The sequence below is a fragment of the Alternaria ventricosa genome (genome assembly GCF_023758065.1).
Source record: "Alternaria ventricosa strain BMP 2768 chromosome Unknown scaffold_15, whole genome shotgun sequence".
Lineage (NCBI taxonomy): Eukaryota > Fungi > Ascomycota > Dothideomycetes > Pleosporales > Pleosporaceae > Alternaria > Alternaria ventricosa.
The window spans coordinates 789,576-812,281 of record NW_026055695.1 but is presented as its reverse complement, the minus strand read 5'-3'; the positions used below and the strand labels follow the sequence as shown (position 1 = coordinate 812,281).

Below are 22,706 nucleotides of genomic sequence, written 5' to 3'. Positions count from 1 at the left end.
ACCGGAAACAAAATCAAGACAATGCCTGGAAGGCACAACTTCGGAACAAAAATGGGGGACGACACCGCTAATCAGCGGGATGCTGAGTCCCCATGACAGGGCTAAAAACACATCAAGGTCGGCTCCCGACAATTATGCATAAGTTGATCAACCCGAGTACTAGCAGAACATCATTACGTAGATCAGACCTCATTGGGCCATGCGCGCCTGAAGAGCCTCCGTAAAGGAGTTTCGGGGACTCTTGATCCACTAAAGGGGTCTCTTGGTTGAGAACGTACCGGCTGCTTGCGGACACTTGAGTACCTTGGCAACCCCAATCTTGACTCGATCTCCATCTAGTGCCAGAAAGTATGGATCTAATTCCTGCATGCTACAAACTGAGCATTATCTGGGCTCCGCACTGTATTTGCCGTAAGAACGCTAAGCATTTTTCCAACCATGGGTGCGCAAGAATGCTATTAGAAGCCCCGGCGCCACAACTACAACTCTATAATAGAAAACCTCAATGGTTCTATAAAAAAACGTAACTAATACCCGAAACCATGAGCTTGACACGCGTTCAAGCAGAGACCGCCTTCGTCTGCTTCTCCCACATCGACTTGTACCTTCCATTGATAGCCAACAGCTGCTCATGCGAACCCCTTTCGACAATCAGCCCCTGATGCATGACAAGGATCTGATCCGCGTCGGTGATAGTCGACAAACGATGCCTACGAGTCCAAGTCAGTGAAATGTCGCGCGCGACAAGCGATGCATGTAAACTTACGCAATAGCAATAGTGGTCCGTCCTTTGCACGCAGTCTTCAACGAGTCTTGGATCAAGCGCTCAGTCTGCGAGTCCAAGGATGCAGTAGCTTCATCCAGGAGCATGATCTGCGGGTGCTTGAGAACAGCACGCGCGATTGCAATACGCTGCTTTTCGCCGCCGGAGAGCCGGAGACCCCTCTCGCCAACATTGCTGTTGTATCCATCGGGGAAACTCACAATCTTCTCGTGGATACTAGCGACTTTGCAAGCAGCCTGTACGTCGTCAAAGGATGCCTGCGGGTTTGAGTACTTGACGTTGTAGAGAATGGTTTCGTTGAAGAGGATGGTATCCTGAGGCACGACGCTGAAGTGTGTACGCAGTGTTGCCATTGTGATATCGCGAATGTCGACACCGTCAATCTGTACGCTTCCTCCGTCCACCTCGTAGAACCGGAAGAGCAGCTTAAGGATGGTAGATTTACCGCTGCCGCTTTCGCCGACGATGGCTGTAGTAGTTCCCGGCTGGACTTCGAAGCTGACGTTTGCCAAGGTGGGCCTCCGTTGATCGTAGGCGAATTCCACGTTGTTGAATGATATCCTTCCTTTGCATGTGTTCATGGGCATCGCGTTGGGCCGGTCCTTGACCTGGGGTGTAATCTTGTACTAGAACGCGTGGTCGTCAGATTGAGCGTCATACCGATGGATGATTTAGGTCCACTTACAAGAGCAAGCATGCGCTCGGCATCTACCATATTGTTCTGCACCTGAGTGTAGAAGCTTCCAAAAAAGTTCAATGGTGCTTGAAGTTGTGCCAAGTATGTCAAGATTGTGACGAACATGGCGACCTTGTAAGTTCCCTCGGATATCTGGAAAGCGGCGAGGAGGCATGTGAGGAGAACGCCAAGGACGAAGATGAAGTTCTGCACCGCGTTCAAGGCATTCAGCGAGAAGAAGACAGAGTACTCCGCTTCCTGGAAGTACTTGACCAGGCGTTGGAATTTCGAAAGCTCGAGGGGCAAAGCACTGTTGTGATGCACGGTCTCGTAAGACATGATGGCATCGGTTCTGCGCGGTATGTTAGTACTGATAAGCAAGAATGGAGGTTCAGTGGACTGACTTTGCAGCATCCATCTCGCGGTCCCTCGTGGCAGCTTCGCGTCTTGCCCGGCCACGGTACTTGGCCATGTAGATGGTGATGAAGAGATAAAACCACATGACAGCAATGACAATGATTGCATAGAATGCGTCCAGGAAGACAAAGAAATAAACAGCCGCAATGGCCAGGTCAAAAACCATGGGGAAAAGCTGAAAAACAAGGCCGTCAAGGAATGTGTTGATGGCGCTGCCTTTGCTCAGCGCGCTAATGACTTCGCCAACGCGCTTACTCAAGTGGAAGTCCAAGGAAAGCTTCATGACGTGCTCGAATGCGGCCACAGTGAGTCGACGGTAGGCCGATTGACTAATAGGGATCCATAGAATCGCACGGAGTGAGCCTAGGACACCTTGCTGGCCTTGAAGACTCCGGTATAGCACGTACAACGCGATATCCTTGAGCGGTAGTTTGCCTTTGCCCAGGTGCTCCACCAGAATACCAAGTTGATGCGGCACCATGATGTTGATGGCTCGCTGTGCGACCAGTAAACCGAAACAGAAGACTGCCCATGCTTGTAGAATGCGGTTATCAGAAGGCCTCTTTTATGTTAGCCCACTCCGCGTTGCCAGTCTAGTTGCAAAGAGAACATACCAGAGATAAGGAATAAGATCGCAGAAACCGGCTAGATAGTCAAATGCTGAAATGCTCTGCGCATCTTTAGGACCTGGCGACGCAGCGGCTGGTGTAGAGCCGTAGTGCACGCTCTGTTCTGGGCTGAGAAGAGATTCTGTCTCGCTGTCGGAGGTGGGATCTTCGACCACACGTCGGCTGAAGAGGAAGAGTATCACCATCACGCCTAGTATCACAATCCTGGCGGCGCCCAGTGTCTCGCAAGCTATCGACAGCGCGTTCTGTTGTACATTTGGCGACTTCCTGGCACCGATGAAGCATATAACCAGGATAGCTGCCTCGTATGCGAGGCTGAGAAGCCATGTTTGGTAATTGGGGCGGTTCGGCGAGTAGGGTAGATCGGGGTCTGGAAGGAGAGAGCTGCAGAAAATCAAGAAAATCGAGATGATTTCACCCTGGGATGTACCGTTAGCTATCATCTCATCTTGTGACGTTGGTCCATCTTACCAGATATGCCTCGCCAGCAAACAGGGGGCCGGGAACCTGTTTCACAGAACTATATGCTGCAAGACCGGTGTTAACAGCCTATCCAAAGTCTGTGTTAGTGGTAACTTTCCCTCCAATGGCGACATGAGACTCACGAGGACAATAACTAGAACGTAATGAAGCAAGAGCAACGACTTATCCGCCCTCTCTATGCGTCGACGATTCAAGGTCTTGTTTGCAACTTTGTTGGATCCGTATAAGGCTTCATAAGAGTTGCCAGCGAGCGAAACTAGTCCAAAAGCAACCGGATACGACCAAAGGACTGCAGTCAACAACTTTTGCTCCATCGTAGGCCGCGACTAAAAAAAAAGAATTGCGTATCAGCAGGGACAAACAAGCTGTGGTGGTTCAAGAAAAACAAAGATACGGTAATGAACGACAATGGTAGAGACAGTGACTAAAGGCATAACAGCACCAATATTGAATGCATAATGGCAATATCAGCACTAGTGGTGGTCCTGATTCGGTGTGGCTTGCCAGAGTGGCCAGGGTGTAGAGGATGTGATCGGCTTCCGACCACGATCCTCGAAAGCCGACCGTCCCTGTCGATCCCGGAAGCAGGAACCGCGAACGCACATTTGGGGCGGATTTGGATTGTCAGCGACATGGTATAGGGGATATCATTCATGGGCAGAGAGCTCTCGGATAGCGCATAGTGTAATAATCTCACAGAGACCAGATGATCGTTCTTGTGGAAAGGTAAAGTAATTGCAGTCTTGAACTTGCAAAGAAACTCGGTGAGCATGCGGGTGCTAATTTCCGCACTAGACTCAGTCCAGCTAGCACATCGGAACCGTCGAATTCCGATCGGAATTTTCAAGAACATGCATTTCCACAGCATCGTTGTTACATGACCAACAACACTCTAATTCCCTATCGTAGGCGCAAACTCCAAAATCTTGCGCACAGCAGGCCGACCCAACATGCGCTCAGACCACTCCTTAATCCTAGGCCAATCCTCAATCTTGACCTGCATGAACTCGAACATGTACGGCATCGCGAACGGCAGATACGCCAAGTCGGCGACGGTGGGTCGGTCCTTGAGCGCAACATATGTCTGGTCTGGCTCGGAAAGACGCTTCTCCATGATATCCCATTGCTTGAGCACATTGGCATATAATCTGTCGTGACTGGGTCAGAACTGAAACGCAGATAAGGTGGAGTGAGGATCGGTGACTCGTACTTGTCGATTGTTTTTGGTAGTTTTTCGTTGTGCACGGCGTAGAAGTATAACCAGTACTTGGACGTCGCTCTGCGATATCCCGTTAGCCAAACGAAAAGTTTCAGCGGGGGGAGAGTGGGAGAAGCCACGCACCCCAGCCCGGCAGTTTGATACGCTATCCATGACAATATGTTTCCTTTTTCGTATTGAGTCTTGCCATGCCAGAGCCCCTCTTTGTCGTACGCCTCCGCTAGGTACTGCAGACACGCTGTGCTCTCGAATACATATATGTCTTGGTTTGTTTCTGGGTCCCGGTCGCGGATCGTGGGTACGTAGCGCTCGGGATGGATACTATGGTACCATTCGTCTTTGGTGACGACGACGGAGATGTCGTAGTCGATACCGAGTTCCTTGGCTAACATTAGAACCTTCATGTAGTTTATGTAAGAGGTCTTGGTCGCTACGCGGCGTTATCAGAATGGTAGTCTCCTGGATGTGTGCCAAGTGTGATGTATACCTTTGACGACATACAGAATCGGCTTTCCATCGTATGGTATGTTGCCTTCCTTGACAAGGGGAAACTTGGTATCAGTAGAGTCCATCCTGTATGATGATTTTCGATGCGTATCTCTGTTGGTGATCTGTAGATAAGACTAGACTTTGCATGGTTTTATGAAAGCGTATGATATTCTATTCGGCTTCCGACGATGGAAGTTATCACCCGTGACAATATGATGGCAGACGGCGTCACGCATGTAATAGACAGCTCAGACCGCCAAATTGCTTTAGAGCAAAACAAACCCCCTAGCAGTAATACGGTAGTGATGAAGTATCTCACAGCTACTGCAATGTCCTCCTGGGGGGTCATTACACGCCCACTCTCTCAATGTGGAAAGAGATGTAGGCGGGGTGTCGCGTCTCATTCCACTGAATCCCTGCAAGATCAGAGTGCTCGGGTGCCGATGAAGCCTGTGAGCAATAATCCCACCATGGTCGGCCATGGCGTTGAGCTGCATCGTTCGTCGGCGCCAAATTCATGACTATAGTCCATTTGTAGCCATCGCAGCCCGTCCTGGGGGAAAACCTGCTGTATGAACCCTATCTCACAAAACTCATCCTACGTTCTTTCGAAATCTGGACTCCAAGTATGTTACTCCAGGACGTCATTGGCGCCAGCCCGCTGGACCCCAAGCATCTGGCGTTGGGCCTAAGCGTAACCACCCTATTCACCATTGTCCTAATCAGAGCCCGCTCATTCGTTCGTGGGGTCGTGACAAAGGTGCTTTCGGCTGTTCTGAACGTACGTGGTAACACCCAAGAAGGCTGAGCTAGGCGTGAACTTACAAGGCGTAGTGGTATTTGCACTGGGCGAATCCTATCAAAGACGAGCACGGAAAGAAGAGCCTGCCATCGCTACCCTACATATGGCCGAATGGCAATGGAGACGTCGCAAAGTTCCTCCAAGGTCGCGAGAATGCTGAGGGGTGGCGTAAGGCGCATGGATCTACCTACAGAATCTGGTCCGGATCTGTTTCAGAGATGTAAGTATGGTGCTATACTGCAATGAAGAGTTGACCAACAACTGTGTTTAGTGTCGTCTCTGACCCACAGCACCTGAAGGAGCTTTTCAAAGACTCGGATCAGCATTACAAAGCCGTCAACAATGATTCCGGGTACTTGATGAGCCAGATCCTAGGACAATGCGTTGGTCTGCTCAGCGGGAAGTCATGGCAAAGTCTACGAAGCCAAATGGAGATTCCATTCACACACACGGCCATCTCGAACAACGCAGCCATTGTGCGCGAACAGACGCGAAAGTTTGTTGAGCAACTGCGCAATAACGGAGACTTCCGCAACGGCATATTCGATCCGGCCAAGGACATTAGCTTCTATCCGTTCCTTGTCGTTGCAACCGTCTTGTATGGCGACCTCGATGCAGAAGATGTGCGATGTCTTAGGAACATTGCGCCTGTGCGCCAAAAGCTCTTTACCTATGTTATTAACGGTGGCATGGCGCGATTCTGGATATCCAAGTTCTTGCCCACCACGGCAAACAGACTTTTGGTCGAGTTCCGGCGAGAGTGGCTAAGCTTCAACGAATCCATGTACAAAAAGGCCAAGGCCAAGGGAGCTGTGACTGCCATGACAGAGCTGTGGGAAGACTGCCAGGCGGGCAGGGTCTCTCAGACACAGCTGCTGCAAACGTTGGACGAGTCGCTCTTTGCCAATCTGGACGTGACAACAGGCGCCATCTCGTGGAACTTTATCTATCTCGCCGCATCGCCCGAAGACCAAGCCAGGCTTCTCGAGGAAATTGAGAGGGAGAGTGGGCCAGACGATGCTCGCTGGGACGCCTACGTTGCTCGAGGCGATACCTTTCTCGCAGCCTGCATCAACGAGTCATCGCGTCTGCGGCCCGTCGCACCTTTTTCTATCCCGCAAGCTCCACCTTCGGACCGCAAGATTGGCGAATGGATCATACCCGCGCGCACAATGGTCATTGTGGATACGTATGGGCTGAACATTCGCAACCCCTTCTGGGGCGACAAGAGCGGCGAGTACATCCCGTCGCGGTTCTTGGAACTCAAGCCAGCGCAGACGCGATACAACATGTGGCGTTATGGATTTGGGCCGCGCCAGTGCATGGGCAAGTATGTTGCGGATCGTATGCTGCGGAGCATAATTGCGTCCATTATCAAGGAGTGGCAGGTGCAGCTGCGACCACAAGATGCGAACCGCGACTACTCTGTGAATCCCGACGAGTGGATCACACACCCTGATATCCGGCTCATCTGCACCAAGCGACGGAGCTGATGGATGTTGTTTGTGTTATAGATACGCAGTGAGGCGGAGCGGGTCGGAATTGATGATTGTATATCTAGTTGCGGAGATTTTCGGTCCCGCGCGCAAAAGCATCAAGTTGAGAAGTGGGCTGTGATGGAAAGTGCAGCCAATTCGCGGGTCGTGTGATTGATCTAATGATGAGGATTGACGGGTGTGTCTTGGGTCTACCGAGCTAGCTATGATGGGATGAGTCATCCTTGACACAGTCATGTGATATAAACGTGACTTTGATGTTGGTCGGAAGTTCCGACGCACCGCGTACTCTCTCGGGTGCCTCTGTCATTCCGCACTACAATTACTTTGGTTACTCATGCGGAATGTCCATCGTCCAATGTCTACAAGAACAATTGTTGCAATACTCTAGTAACACATTCATCACGCAGCGCTACAAACACCCAACTACGAATACGCTCGCCGACGCAGCAGCAAGAGCGGCGGCAACAAACAGGACACTGCCGCCCGGGTGAGTGCTTTGCCATGCACCCAGCAATGGGGCAGAGGCCAGGCTACCTAGGCCCTCTGCGACGGAAATCGCAGCAACTACCAGGGCATCGTGCTGTCTGCGCTGCACGAGATGGGCCTTGACAAAGGACGGGGTCGCCAGGCCCAGCGACACAAGAGCTACCATGGGGAACAGAGCCCAGGCGACATGAACCATGGCGAGTGCGGCCAAAGCAGCCACGAGGACGGTGAGCGAGATCAGTACGGCGGCGGCATGGCGGGCAGGACGAGAGGCGGCGGCGGCAATGACGAGGTAGACGGATGACGTGCCTGCTGCGACGGACAACAACAGCCCGTTTTGGGCCGGGGTGAAGCTAAAGTGCAGCGTCGCGTATACCATGAGGGCGGGGAACATGTACGATATGGCGGCGTTGTACAGAAACATGGCCGCACCATGCGCCGCCACGACGCGGTCGCTGAAGAGGCGCAGTGCTGGGCGGGCGAGGGCTGTGAGGCGCGAGGGGCTGTCATCGCCGCCGCTGCTGTCGGCTTGGTTGGCAACGGTCCCCCCGTCCAGCGGGCCCACCAACGCCAGGTAAGCCGCTGCCACGGCGAAGATGACGAGCGCGACGGCGAAGGAGACGCGGAAATCCGACAGCAGGGCTGCCAGCGCGGGGCTGAGGGCCATGCCGGCCATGTACAGCGCGAGCGACGCAGACATGAGGCGGCCGACGTGGCGCTGGTCGCTGCTGCGCGCGTACAGCCCGTTCAGCACCATGTGCAGCGTATTGTCCGTCGCCAGGCCCTCGAGCACACGCGCGCCCAGTGCGAGTCCGACGCTCTTCCGCACCACTATCTCCACTCGTCAGCCATGCACCTGTATGTAGACGTTGCCTCGTCCGTCGCCTCGCCCCGCGCTTGCGCTGCCTTACCTCCCGCTCCAAGCACCACGACGCTGCCTGCCCTGAGCCCTATCCATACCGCAAGCCCCAGCCGCGTCGACAGCCGCTCGTATATGCCTACTGCCGCGAGTCCGCATACATTCGCAAGCGTCGTAGCCACGGCCACGGCCGATGCGTACGCCGTCTTTTCGGCATCTGCGCACTGCGACGCGTCCTTGCAGAGTATGTGTGCATAGGCGTAGACTGTCGAGGCTGCCGTCGCAGCCATGGCACACGATGCGAGCAGCGACACGGGCATGGCCTTGTAGCCAGCCGGCGTTTCTTTCGCTGTCCATAGCGGCGTTTCGTCGTCGGCTGCCTCAACTTCGTTGCTGTCTGCGCGCAGCAGCCAGTCTGTCTCCGTGTCCAGGGCCATGCTGTTCCTTAGTTGGTGTCTCGTCCAAAAAGATGACGGTACAGTTTCGTCCAAGGAGACAGGACGGTCTTGTAGCTCGCGCGTCATCGTCTGATGAGCTCGGTGACCGACGGATCGCATTATCCACTCTTGCACGCTCAATTGACTGCCCATCATCATCATATTGCGCATGCGACTGCATCGTCATCAAGAGGCAGCATGTGCATTTGCTCTATGGAACAGTCCACACTACTAACCCAGCCCTTCCATCCCGCTTCAGTGTCCGATGCTAGGCGCTGAAGACATGACCTTTTGTACCGCCGGCCGTGCCAGCATCACTTCTCCCCAACGCTTTATGTTTGGCCAGTCGTTGACGTCCACCCCGAAAAAGCTAAACATCCACGGCATGGAAAAGGGAAAATACGAAATGTCGGCAAGGGTCGGCCGGTCCGCCAAGGCAATGTACGCTTGCCCTGGCAGAGCTAGCCGTGCTTCGAGCATATCCCATGCTTTCAACGTGTTTGCGTGGAGTCTGCGCGTGGTCAGAAAACTTGTTCATGTAGACCTCGGTGCAACAGCCTACTTTGCGCATGTCTTGGGCATAGGCTCTGGGTTTTGCCTGGTGGGATATCCTCGCATAAAGTAGAGCCAGTACTTCGCCGTCGCGCTATGAACGTTAGGAGAAAACGTTTTTGCCACGGCTCTGATAGACATACCCAAGCCCGGCCGTCTGGAAGGCCGTCCACGAGAGAACCTGCGCCTTTTCCCACGCCGTCCTACCCGACCATGCCCCATTGCTATCATACTTTGCAGCCAGATACTGGAGGCATGCTGTTCCCTCGAAAACGATAACCGTCTCTCCAGTCACATCATCTTTGTCTTTCAAGGACGGAACCATGCGCTCTGGATGCACCGCGTAGAACCACTCATCCCGCGTATCGATAACAGAGAGCAGGTATGGGCAGCCAAGCTCCTCAGCAAGAATCAACGGCTTGATGTAATTAATGTACGAAGTCTGATCGGCTACACGTCGACCATGTTAGCTGCAACCCAGTGGCTCGTGCTCCGGGGCCCCGCACCTTTGATGACGTAAAGAATGGTCCTGCCGTCGTGTTCTACGTCCCCGATGACTACCACTCCATTGGCTCGCGAAGCTACTGCTGAATTCGTCATGTTTGCTGGATATTCGTAGGTGATATTCTCGTCTTCTTTCTGTTTAAAGAGGATACGGGTGGTAGTCACTTTGTGCATGTGCGAGTGTTGGTGCGATCAAAGAAAGCCACGCTCGGTTCCCGACCACATCGACAAGCGCATCGCTCGAGTAAGCTAGGCACTATACTTTCCGCGCACTATACTTTCCGCGCACCCCACTACAATCGTGATCTCTACACTCAACGCGCAACAACGCAACTATAACGCACTTAATATAGCTAATTATAAGTTCCTTATATAATCTACTATTACTAATCTTAATACTAGCATTTTTTTAAGCTAGCGATAAGCTTATTAGGTATATAATATACCTAAATTAACGCTACGTAGCTACTAAGTAGATTAATAATACTAACGTAGTTAATAAGTAAGTAACGCAGATAAGCAAGTAACGCACTTTTACTAAGACCTAACTAAACTTTAAGCACACTATAATACCTTAACCTAATAACGTAAAAAAGATCTTAAATAAAGTAGATATATAGCTTATAATACTAGCTATCTAATAAAATATAACACTAACAACGCAACGCGCTATAGCTAACTATAGCGTCTCTAAAGTAACACTATAAAGATAACTTACTAGAACGCCTTAACGTTATAATACTATACTAAAATTAATAGCTCTTTAATAATCTAAAGAGGTAGTAATTATTAGGTATATATTAAAGCTATTAGAGTAAGAATACCTACCTTAGCTTATTAATATTAAAGAAATAGCTAATTCTTTACTCTAGGTTTATAACTAGAATCTAGTTAGTAAAAGATAGGCTATAAACTTTATAAAGCGCTGTCTAGAGCTTAAAGTTAAGTTTAATTAAAAGTATAACTATAGTAGAGCCTTCTATAAAGATTCTAAGGTTATAAAAGGCTAGTTTTGCCTAGTATAGAATACAAAAGCTAAGTATAGTATCTAGAATAAAGATATATATAACTTTAATAAGACTAGCTTTATAATAGATATAATATTAACTAAATTAGTAGTTATAGTAGTAAAGTATTAAGAATAGCTAAAGATAGTATAATAGAGTAACTAGAAGTAGGTTATAGCTATCTAAGGTATTAACGTAATAGAATAGATAATTTTACTCTTTATTATCTTTGCTAGTAAGTACTACTTCTTAGCCTAGTATAAAAAGAAAAACCTACTCTAGAACTAGGTTATTAGAGTCTCTAAGAATAGCTAGATAATAAATAAGCTTAGTATTAAGTAGCTAGAGTACTTTAATAGGTATACAAAGAGAAAAGTTATTAGTAACTACTATCTACTAGTTCTTAATAGTTATAAAAGTTATAGCTTAATTAATTTCTACTAGCTCTATAAGAAGAAGAAAATAATTACTCTCTATATACTTTCTTACTTATTACTATAAGAGACTATACTATATTAAGTAGATAGTTCTAGTTATATAACGTATAACTTAGCGCTAACTAAAGTAGTAAAGTATAAGATCTATAAGAGGTAAGTTATATATATAAAAAGAACTTTTTTTTTCTTATCTTTCTTCTTCTGTATATAGAATAAATATATACTTATTAATAGATCTCTTTCTACCTATAATATAAGAAGAAATATTATATATTTTTTACTTTTTCTTCTTATACGTAATAAAGTTAGAATTAAAAATAACACTTTTATATACTACTATAATATAGCTAGATAATAGCTATAAAGTAATAGACTTAGCTAAGACCTATAAAGTAAAAGAAGTAGAGACTTTCTTTTAACTATAGAGTAACTTATATAGATATTTATAATAAAAGCTTATTAATATAATTAGTATTCTTAGAGAAAATCTAAACTAAATAGTAATAGAATAATAATTATATAAAGCGCTATAATAATAAATATAAACTCTAGCTTAAGTAGTATCTTATAAGAGTCTAAGCGTACTAACTCTAAGTAGAGTATTATCTTATACTATATTAGTACCTATACTACCTTTACTCTACTAAAACACTATACGTTAATATAAGAAACTAAAACTACCTAACGTAGAGGTATTTAAGAAAAGCTTATATAAAGACTATATCTAATAAAAAACGCGTATATAAGTAAAACTCTTTATAAACTAATAAGTCTACTCTTCTAAAGAAGTCTAGATATACTATATTATTACTTATATAAAGAGCTAGGCCTTTACTATCTTAAGAATATATATTATAAGTATAATAGAAGACTCTTTATAACTATTCTTAGTGCAGCTTTAGAAGTAGCTTAATAGGTTTTTTATAAACTTTATAATCTATAAGAAAGTAATATAGTAGATCTATATAACTAAATAGAAAAAAAGTAAGTTTATTCTCTATGTATAGGCCTTTAACCTAAATTTTTTAGAAGTAAGTCTAGAAAATATAAGTAATATCTAGAAGATTAACTATCTTAAGAACTCTCTTAATAAAAGATTATTATATTACTAAGTAGACTTTTAGCTTATAAAAGATAAGTTATATAAAAAATTTATCTAGAGAATATATATTACCTAGAAAAACTTTAGAGCTATAGATTAATATAGTTTCTATATACTACTAATAACCTCTTTATATAATACGTCTAGTAATAATAATATAATAGATTAGACTTCTACTATAGTAGCGTTCTAGTTTTATATAAAAAGAAAATTCTAGAGAATATAAACTTAGGTTTAGAAAAGAAAAGAGTAAGAAAACTATTTAAGATATAGATACTAAGGCTATAAAGTTACTTAGTACTAAACTAAAATTAGAAAGTAACTTACTTATATAAAAGAAAAAGAAGCTATAGTTACTATAGTTACTTTTATAAGAGTAGATACTAACTCTAAGAAGTTAGAAAAAGAAAAGCTTTAGCTTAAAAACGTAAGCTAGAGCTAAGTATAGTAAAGTCTTTTTAGGCTGTATAATCTCTTTAGAAAATTCTATTATAGCTAGTAGTAATCTTTTCTATATTAATAGATATTATAATAAATAGCTTAGAATACGCTACTACTATAGTTAATAATAGTTATTACACTTATAGAATTATAACTAAGAAGCTTATATAATTAAAAAGCTTACTACGTATAGAGATACTCTAAATCTAGATTAATAGAGTAAATAAGTAGAAGAGCTTTATTAACGCTATTATAGAGTTTAACTTAAATATTAGAGAATTAAAATAATATACTATAGTATATATTATTTCTATAATATATAATTATAATATAATTCTTAGAAAGTTATAGCTAGAATAAGTTAGTAGAATTATTAATTCTAGCTAGTATATATTAAGGCTACTCTAATATAGTATTACTATACGCAGTATAGAGTTATAAAAAAGAAAGATAAACTTCTCTCTAATCTCTACTATAGTTTTCTAACTATATATATAATAAAATTAGTAAGAGAAGAATAAGATATAGATATTTATAGTAAGTCTTTATAATATTAAAAAAGCTTTCTAAATTAAGACTCTTTTAATAGTAGAGTAAATCTACTAGTAACTTCTAGAATACCTATAGTTATATATATACTTATTCTAACTAAAGAAAAAAGAGAACTTTCTACTCTTATAAGAGTTTTAGATAGACTACTAGCTAAAGCTAAAATAAAAGAATAGTAAAAATCTAAAGATTCTGTATAGGTCTCTCTATAGTATATTAAGAGATAAACTATTAGTACTATAAAAGATACTATATAAGCTTCTAGATAAAGAGTTTATATAAGTAAGTAATTTTTTTATAGCTTTACTAGTTCTATTTATATAGAAGCTAAGTAGTAGATTATAATTTTATATTAACTATAGAGCGTTAAACACTATTACTAAGAAGAATTAATATCTACTACCTCTTATTAAAAAAACTCTATACTAGATTAAATAGACTAAGTAGTATACTAAGCTTAACGTAATAGCTACTTTCTATAAAATAAGAATTATAAAGAGATAAAAGTAGATAATAGCTTTCTAGATAAGATTTAGCTTATATAAATAGCTAGTAACTCTTTTTAGCTTTATAAATACTTTAAGTATATTCTAGTACTATATAAACTAGGTTCTAAGAGACTTCTTAGATAAATTTATCTTAGCGTATCTTAATAATATTATTATCTTTATAGATAGACTACTATACTAGCACTATAGTTATATATAAGTAGTATTAGATTAACTTAAGGTAGCTAGACTATAATTAGAGATAAAGAAGTATAAATTTAATATTTAGTGTATAAAGTACTTAGAATTTATTATAAAAGTAGAAAAGAGTATATTTATAAACTTAGATAAGGTATAGACTATCTAAGACTAGAATATATCTACTATAGTTAAAGGTGTATAAAAATTTCTAGAATTTATAAACTTCTATAGAAAGTTTATTCTCTACTTTATATAACTATCTAAACTACTAGTCTAACTTATATATAAGAATACTAAGTTTATATAAAGAATAGAGTAAAAGAAAAGCTTCTATATAATTAAAAAAGCCTTTCTATTTAATAAGATTTTTATACTTTTTAACTTAGAGCTATTTATAATTCTAGAATATAACTCTTCTAAATATATACTAGAAGGTACTCTTTCTTAAAGAGGCCTAGACAGTGTACTTTATATAGTTACCTATCTATTATATAAGTTTCTTACTTATAAATATAACTACTTAATCTATAATAAGAAACTTCTAGCTATAATCTACTATTTAAAAGAATAGAATACTAAACTCTAAAGTATATAAGAATTTAAAGTTATTATAGACTATAAGAACTTTAAATACTTTACTAAAAAGTAAAAAATAATAAAGCGCTATATATAATAGTTAGTTAAGCTATTAAGGTTTAGAAATATAAAGATTAGGTATAAGCTAGAAAAGAAAAACGTATAGGCTAACGCTCTTTCTAGATAGAACTAAGATATACTATAAAATAAGAATAATAATAGAATTATAAGTAGAGAGTTTATAATACTAACTCTAGCTTACTAATAAGATAGCGTATAAGTTACTATATTACTTTCTCTAGTTATACTAATAGTCTTAAATATACTACTCTAGCTACTAAATAAATAAAAGTTAATATAGAACTACTAGGCTATAGTAGTAGCTAAGAATAATCTTTATTAAAAAGTACTCTAGTCTATATAAAAAAGATAATACTTACTATCTATAACTAGAAAGATAGCTATATCTCTAGAAAACTATATAATTAACTTAAATAACTACTTTATATAGAGAATATAAATCTAAGTATCTAAATTAAAACTACTTTATATAAGTATAATTTAGATAGCCTATCTATTCTTATAGATAGGCTATCTAGGTTAAGAAAAGATATATAGAATTATAGTAAAAGAATAGTACTAGCTAAAAATAAGTAATAATATTAGATACTTTATATAAAACTATAAGCTTTATAGAAAAAGTACTCTATAAAGAAATAGAAGATATAGTTACCTCTACTCTTTACTAGTTCTAAGTTATATATATTAGTACTTAATAGTAGACTTTATTATAGAGCTTTCTCTTTTAGAAAAAAAGTTAAATCTAATAGTAGTAAAAGACTACCTTAGTAAAGCTATAATCTTAATACCTATATAGAAGATAAAGAGCTAGAATATAGCCTAGGCCTTTATATAAAAAGTATACTATTACTATAGTTTTTCTTTCTCTATTATATTTAATAAAGGCTTTTAGTTTATAAGCGCTATATAGAGAAATATCTATAGATTATTAGGTATAAAAAGAAATTTATCTATAGTCTACTATCTATAAACTAATAGTATAACTAAAAGAGTAAATAGTAATATTAAAGTAGTTATATAGGTATTTTATAATAATAACTAAGATAACTAGGCTACGCTATACCTAATTCTTAAGCTTATACTTAACTTCTATATAAATACGTCTACTAGTATCTCTCTTTTCTTTCTATAATATAGTTACTATAATACGCTTTTCTTCTAATAGAGAGAATAGAAATATATAGATAATAGTAAAATAGCTAAAAAGTTTATATATAAAAAGGCTAAAGATATTATCTAAATAATTACTTCTACTATAGAGTAAGTAATTATAGCTATATTATATGTATAGTAAGAATAGAAAAGATAAGTAAATAAGTTTAGAAAACCTACCTCTACTTATAAAGTTAGAGATTAGGTTTAGCTTAATTTATAAAACGTATATACTATAAAAGCTAGTAAGAAGCTAGACTAAAAGAGTAAGAAGTACTAAGTATTACGTATATAAGACTCTTACTAGATAGAGTTAGCTATTCTTTAGAAAACTAAGTTATTCTATATTAATAAAATTAGACTAGCTACTACTAATTCTTTACTCTTATAATAGACTAATAATCTAAATTCTATAGTAGTTATTATATAAGATAAAAATAAATAAAAGAAATATCTTAAATAGTAGGTAGAGAGTATTATAAGTAAAAAAATATATTAAGAAACTAAGTAATATCTTATAAAATAAAATAGATTTTAAAAAGCTATATAGAAACTAGAATAAAATCTAGCTAATACTACTACTTTATAGTTCTAGCTAACTTATATATAAGCTATATAGTTACTCTCTAGTTCTCTTTAAAGAAGATAGAACTACTAGTAGTAAAAACTTAGTTATCTATATTAATAAACTCTTTCTTAGTAAAGAGAGTATAAATTACTTAACTACTTATATAAGAATAAGAACTAGAAAGAGCTTCTTCTCTACTATTAGGCGCTTTTTAACTAATAAGACTATAGTGCGTACTATACTTAGTCTAGATATAGTTAAAATAGGCACTATTCTACTCTCTAGAAATAGAGATATAACTAGTAAAGGTAGTAAAAGCTCTAGCACTATATATAGTATAGACGTAGTTATTAGAGTAGCTAGTAAAGTTAAGAATACTATAAATATAAATAATAAAAGCTTTAATATATAAGTTATATCTAGTAAGAATTTAGTAAGTATAGATAGTACTATAAGTAATAATAGAGAAGTACTTACTATTACCTAGACTCTAATAAGTGTTATATAGTAAGTTCTAGATAGAATAGAGAAAGAACTTAGTAATATAGTAAATAGAAGTCTATTAGATAGTTAGTAAAGTAAAAAAGAAGTTAAGAAAAATATATAGAGGCTATTATAAGTATATAATAAAACTTATTAGTAACCTCTTTATTAAGAATATACTAAATAGAGTAGTTATTTATATTAATACTATCTTATACATTAATAACTATAATTATAGTATTAGAATAGTTATAAGTAAGTAAGTAATAGATAATATTCTAAAGGTTAGTTATAGCGTTAGTGTATAAGCTATTAGCCTAACTACTAGTAGTAGAAGTAAAGTAGTTAGAACTATTAGTAGTTTAGATACTATAAGTAGAAGTAGCTATTATTAAGTTATTATATAAGAGGTTTTAATAAGAAGTAAAGAAGTTAGTATAAGAAAAAAATAAGTTAAAAGAGAGAAGCTAGCCTTATATACCTAGAAGAGAGCGCTAAAACCTTTTCTTACTATAAGAAGTAGTTAAATAATAATAGCTAGATCTATATAAGAGACTTTATCTACTATTAGAGTAGTTAAATAATAATTAATATATATATATAGAAGTTAGATTTACTATAAACTCTAATATTATATTATAAATACTCTTTTATAATAACGCGTTATATATAATTCTTAGAAAAGAGGTATTATAAAAGACTACGCTATATTAAGTAAATAGTTCTAGTTATATAATATATAACTTAGCGCTAACTAAAGTAGTAAAGTATAAAGTCTATAAGAGGTAAGTTATACGCGTAAAAAGAACCTTTCTTCTCTTATCTTTCTTCTTCTATATATAGAATAAATATATACTTATTAGTAAGCCTCTTTCTACTTATAATAATATTAATCTACTAATTATGCTAGTATACTAACTCTATCTAGCGCACTTACTTATACTCTAAGAACTAACTTCTATTTTATCTTAGAATAATCTTTATAATAATTAGCTAAATTAGATTAGTTAGATATATTTAGAAGTAGAATAGCTTATAATAAACTATTTCTAAGTAAAGTTCTATACTTTTAAAATACGTAGAAAAAAATTCTATAGTAAAAAAATAAAGTACTTACTTCTAATATACTTATCTTAACTTATAAAATATATAGAGTTTATATTAGATAGTAATAGTCTATTATAGTCTAGAATACTATTAAATACTTCTAAAATCTTTTTTTAGAAGAAGTAAAGTAAAGCTATACTTTTATTTATACTATAATAGTCTATTATAGCTTAACATAGATATAGAGTAAGCTAGCTAGTAGAGTAAGCTAGCTATCTACGCTAAGACTTTATTAAAATTAGTACTATATATAACTATAGAGTACTATTAAGAATAGTAATTAAGAATTATAATAGGCTATTCTACTTAGAATCTATTACTACTTCTTACTTATATATACACGTATTATACTCTACTTTACTATAGTATTTATAGCGCTATTAACTAGGCTTACCTACTTTAATACACACTTTTTTCTTACTTTTCTTTCTATTACTACGCGCCTTAAACTTCTTAAAAGTAGTTAATTACTTACTTTTATTAATAGTTAATATATCTTCTTACTATATTTACTTTCTTTTATATAATTTATATTACGTAGTAGCTTTATTAGTAGCTTTAACCTTAGCGTTACGCTTAGTTATTAATACTAGAGAATATGTAATTATCTCTACCTCTTTTAATAGGCTTTTAATTACCTTAACTATATACGTAAGTAAGCTATTAATATATTTTTAAATTCTCTTTCTAATTAGCCTTAATTATAACTCTAATTCTAGAGTGTTACTTAGAGTTTATAACTACTAGAGACTATTCTTAATAGTAGATAGTAGTAGAGTACGTAGCTATACGTTAAGTGTTAATATTACTACTTCTAGATTAAATAGAACTATACTAGCGCCTTAAAAGCCTTCTTATATATTAGTTTTTATAATTATAGTATTAAAAGCGTCTTTAAAGTATAGTAGAAACTCTAGTTTAGTAATATAAGTAATCTTATTATATATTAGATTTTTAGCTTAGTAGCTATACGCTATCTTTAAAGGTAAGAAATAGCTTATATTAAGTAGCTATAGTAGGTATAATAAGTAAGAAAGTATATAAAGTATAGTAATTTTATAATTCTTATAGTGCTACTAGAATTTAAGTAAGTTATAGCTCTTATAGCTATTAATAATAAGTAGTTAATAAGTATCTATATCTCTTCTCTTTATATACTTATTAAAGTGCTTTAACTACTATAAGCTAAGCTTATTTATTATCTAGCTATTCTTAAAGACTTTAATAACCTAATTATAAAGTAGGTTCTTATTTTTATACTAGGTAGAGAGATAGTACTTACCTTATAAGATAATAAAGAGTAGAGTTACCTACTCTATTACGTTAATACTCTAGATTGCTATTATTTACTCTTAATTACTCTACTATACTATTTTTAGCTATTTTTAATACTTAGAGCTAGTAACTACTACTTTAGTTAATATTATATCTATTATAAAGCTAGTTTTATTAAAGTTATACGTATTATTATTAAAAATACTATACTTAGCCTTTATAATCTCTATAAGCTAGAGCTAGCTTTATATAATTTTAGAATTCTTATAGAAATCTCTTTTATAGTTATACTTATAATTAAACTTAACTTTAACTTTAGAGTAACGTTTAATAAAGGTTATAGCCTACCTTAGACTAATAGAATTATAGTAGTATTTAGCTAGTAAGAAATTAGCTATATTCTTTACTATAGAAAGCTAGAGTAGAAATTCTTACGTGTTAAGGTTAAGAATATACTAAATAATTATATTCTTCTCTATCTTAAGAAGCTTTATAGAGTTAGGCTTATAATTATATTAAAGAAATATTCTAGTAAGGTAGTTACTAAGTATTACTTAAGAAACGTTATAGATTACTATAGTATATCTCTAGAATATAGTTGCGTTACGTTTAATAGCTAAGAGAGTAAGCTATAATTAAGCCTTCTTTAAAAGTAGTAGACTATCTAGTTATTAGCTTATTACGAACGTATAGTGTATAGTACTAATTTTAATAGAGTCTTAGCGCAGATAGCTAGCTTACTCTACTAGTTAGCTTACTCTATATCTACGTTAAGCTATAATAGACTATTATAGTATAAATAAAAGTATAGCTTTACTTTACTTCTTCTAAAAAAAGATTTTAGAGGTATTTAATAGTATTCTAGACTATAATAGACTATTACTATCTAATATAAACTCTATATATTTTATAAGTTAAGATAAGTATATTAGAAGTAAGTACTTTATTTTTTTACTATAGAATTTTTTTCTACGTATTTTAAAAGTATAGAACTTTACTTAGAAATAGTTTATTATAAGCTATTCTACTTCTAAATATATCTAACTAATCTAATTTAGCTATAAAAGCTATAAATACTCTTAAGTAAGAATTTAACTTATTAGACTATTAGAAAATAACCTCTTATTTCTAGTCTCTATACTATTTAACTAGTAAATTATAGTCTTAGAATATTTACGCTATTATCTAACTTATTATTTAGATAAGTTACCTACTTTATCTAGATTAGTATCTATATACTAAAGAAATATAAGCTATATCTACGTAGTTAGTATATAGATAGAAAACTTAGTAGATAAGCTTTTATAGTTTTACTCTTTTAAATAAAACTACTAGCTCTAGAGTATTAAAGCTAGAAGTATTCTATACTTAGAACCTTTCTAGTTTTAGATCTCTATAGATCTTACTATTTAATTTAAAGCGCTAGGTAATATTACTAGAATATAGTAGATAGACTTTAAACTTATTTAACTAACTAGAAACTAGAACTAATAGAGCTATAGATAATAATATTCTCTATATACTTATAATTTAAGCTTACTTCTACTAGATATCTCTTTAGATTCTATATAATTCTAGAAGCTATATTCTACTTAATAGTATAGGTTATAAAAAGCTTAGTAGAGAAGTTCTAGATATAGTAGATAGGCTATCTATTATACTAAGATTATGCTTAGTAATTATTATTAGCCGAAAGCTATAGATAGGCTATAGATATAGGTATTAGCTACTAGCCTATATAACGTATCTACTTTTTATTATATCTACTTCTAGTGTATATAGAGAAGAATGCTAGAAAAGAATTAGACTTACTTAGACTACCTAGTTTTTAATATCTATACTAGAAAAGTTACTTATTAGGCTAGTTTAAATAGTTAATTTTAGAAAGAGAATAGAGATTTTTTTTTCGCATAAACTACTTATACTATAGTTAGTATAGTAGTAAATTACGTTAGCTAGCGTTTTAGTAGTAGGTAGTAGAGATTAGAATCTACAGTAGCTTTCTCTATCTACGTAGTAGTAGCTTTACTTTTACTATATTTATATAGTATATATCTCTAAAGCTCTATTACTTTTACTTAATAATACTACGTTCTAATAATAATTATATAAAACACTAGCTATATAATACTAATAATACTCTTTTATAAACTTTATAATTCTCTATCTACTATTTTATTATAGTTTAAAATATACTACGCTATAATAGCTAATAGTGCGTACTGCAACACGCCTAGAGCTAAATAATAATATCTATTATTAGCTCTTTAACTATATTGCAATTACGTAGCTTTTAGAAGATCTTTAATAATATCTCTAATATCTACTCTTAGATAATTTTAGCTATAGTCTAAGTAAAAGTTATTTATCTATATTTTGTTTATAAATAGCGCAGCCTCTATATAGTTAACTAGATAAGTATAGTAAGAATATTAATCTTTACGTATATTATTAATACAAGATAAATAGTATAATAAAACCTAATCTAATTAACGTAAGAAGATTTATAATCTATATAACTAGAGATTTAATAAACTATAGTATAATAGTAAAAGTAAAGAAAATACATTTAGTCTTTAGACTACTAGATTAGTTTCTTAAGAACTTGCTTACTAAAAGTATCTTCTAGTAATTATAACTATTACACTAGAGATTAATATTTAGCGTCTAGTTAATACTATTATTTATTACTATTTGTATTACTATATAAAGAAATTAGCTAATCTCTAATATCTATAGTACTTTAATTAAGCTTACGTTAATATGTATAATAATCTACTAATACATAGAAGTAGTTTACTTACTATTATTAGATTATAACAGTATTATTTACTACTTTATACTACTAGACTTTCTCTTATATTTCTTAAATATTAGTATCTTGCTAGGTAGAAGCTTTAATAGAATCTAGTTCTAATACTTCTATTAAGCTTTATAGTTCTTACTATTAAATTCTTCTTAAAAGTTTCTTTTATACTCTACTAGATATCTCTAGAGTAGTTTAATATTTCTATTTAAATTATAAAGATCTTAATTATTAATCTACTTAACCTATAGTATTACTTTTACTTTTACTATCTCTTTATTAATCTTAAACTATTTATTATAAGTACGCTTATAAGTAGAGTACTTCTATAGTATACGTAAGTGTTTTAAGTTAGCTTTAATAACCTACATAGTACGTTTTATCTCTTTAATCTACTCTAAGATATAAATAAAGCTTAACTTTAACTTATATCTTATATATTCTTTTATTTATCTATTAATATTCTTTATACATTTAATCTTTACTATATCTATATACTTTAGATCTTAGAAGACGTATATAAATCTCTTTTCTTTAGAATTTAGAAGTTTTCTATAAATAATTATATCTAGTCTAGTATTTATTAGGTATATAGAG

At 36.2% G+C, this 22,706-nt stretch overlaps 3 protein-coding genes across 3 annotated transcripts; 1 reads left to right on the top strand and 2 right to left on the bottom strand.

Annotated features, from left to right (window-relative positions):
- Positions 1-3,881: 3,881 nt before the first annotated feature.
- J4E93_008156 (uncharacterized protein) lies at positions 3,882-4,361 on the bottom strand (the record flags this gene model as incomplete). The annotated part of the gene is made up of 2 exons (XM_049346058.1): positions 3,882-4,115; positions 4,353-4,361. 2 exons carry the CDS (start codon positions 4,359-4,361, stop codon positions 3,882-3,884), a joined length of 243 nt encoding a protein of 80 aa, XP_049196991.1.
- Positions 4,362-5,616: 1,255 nt separating this feature from the next.
- On the top strand, positions 5,617-6,992 carry J4E93_008155 (uncharacterized protein; the record flags this gene model as incomplete). The annotated part of the gene is made up of 2 exons (XM_049346057.1): positions 5,617-5,624; positions 5,771-6,992. The coding sequence occupies 2 exons, from the start codon at positions 5,617-5,619 to the stop codon at positions 6,990-6,992; spliced, it is 1,230 nt and encodes a 409-aa protein (XP_049196990.1).
- Positions 6,993-7,407: 415 nt separating this feature from the next.
- Positions 7,408-8,663, bottom strand: J4E93_008154 (uncharacterized protein; the record flags this gene model as incomplete). Its single annotated transcript, XM_049346056.1, has 2 exons — positions 7,408-8,319; positions 8,658-8,663. 2 exons carry the CDS (start codon positions 8,661-8,663, stop codon positions 7,408-7,410), a joined length of 918 nt encoding a protein of 305 aa, XP_049196989.1.
- Positions 8,664-22,706: the final 14,043 nt, after the last annotated feature.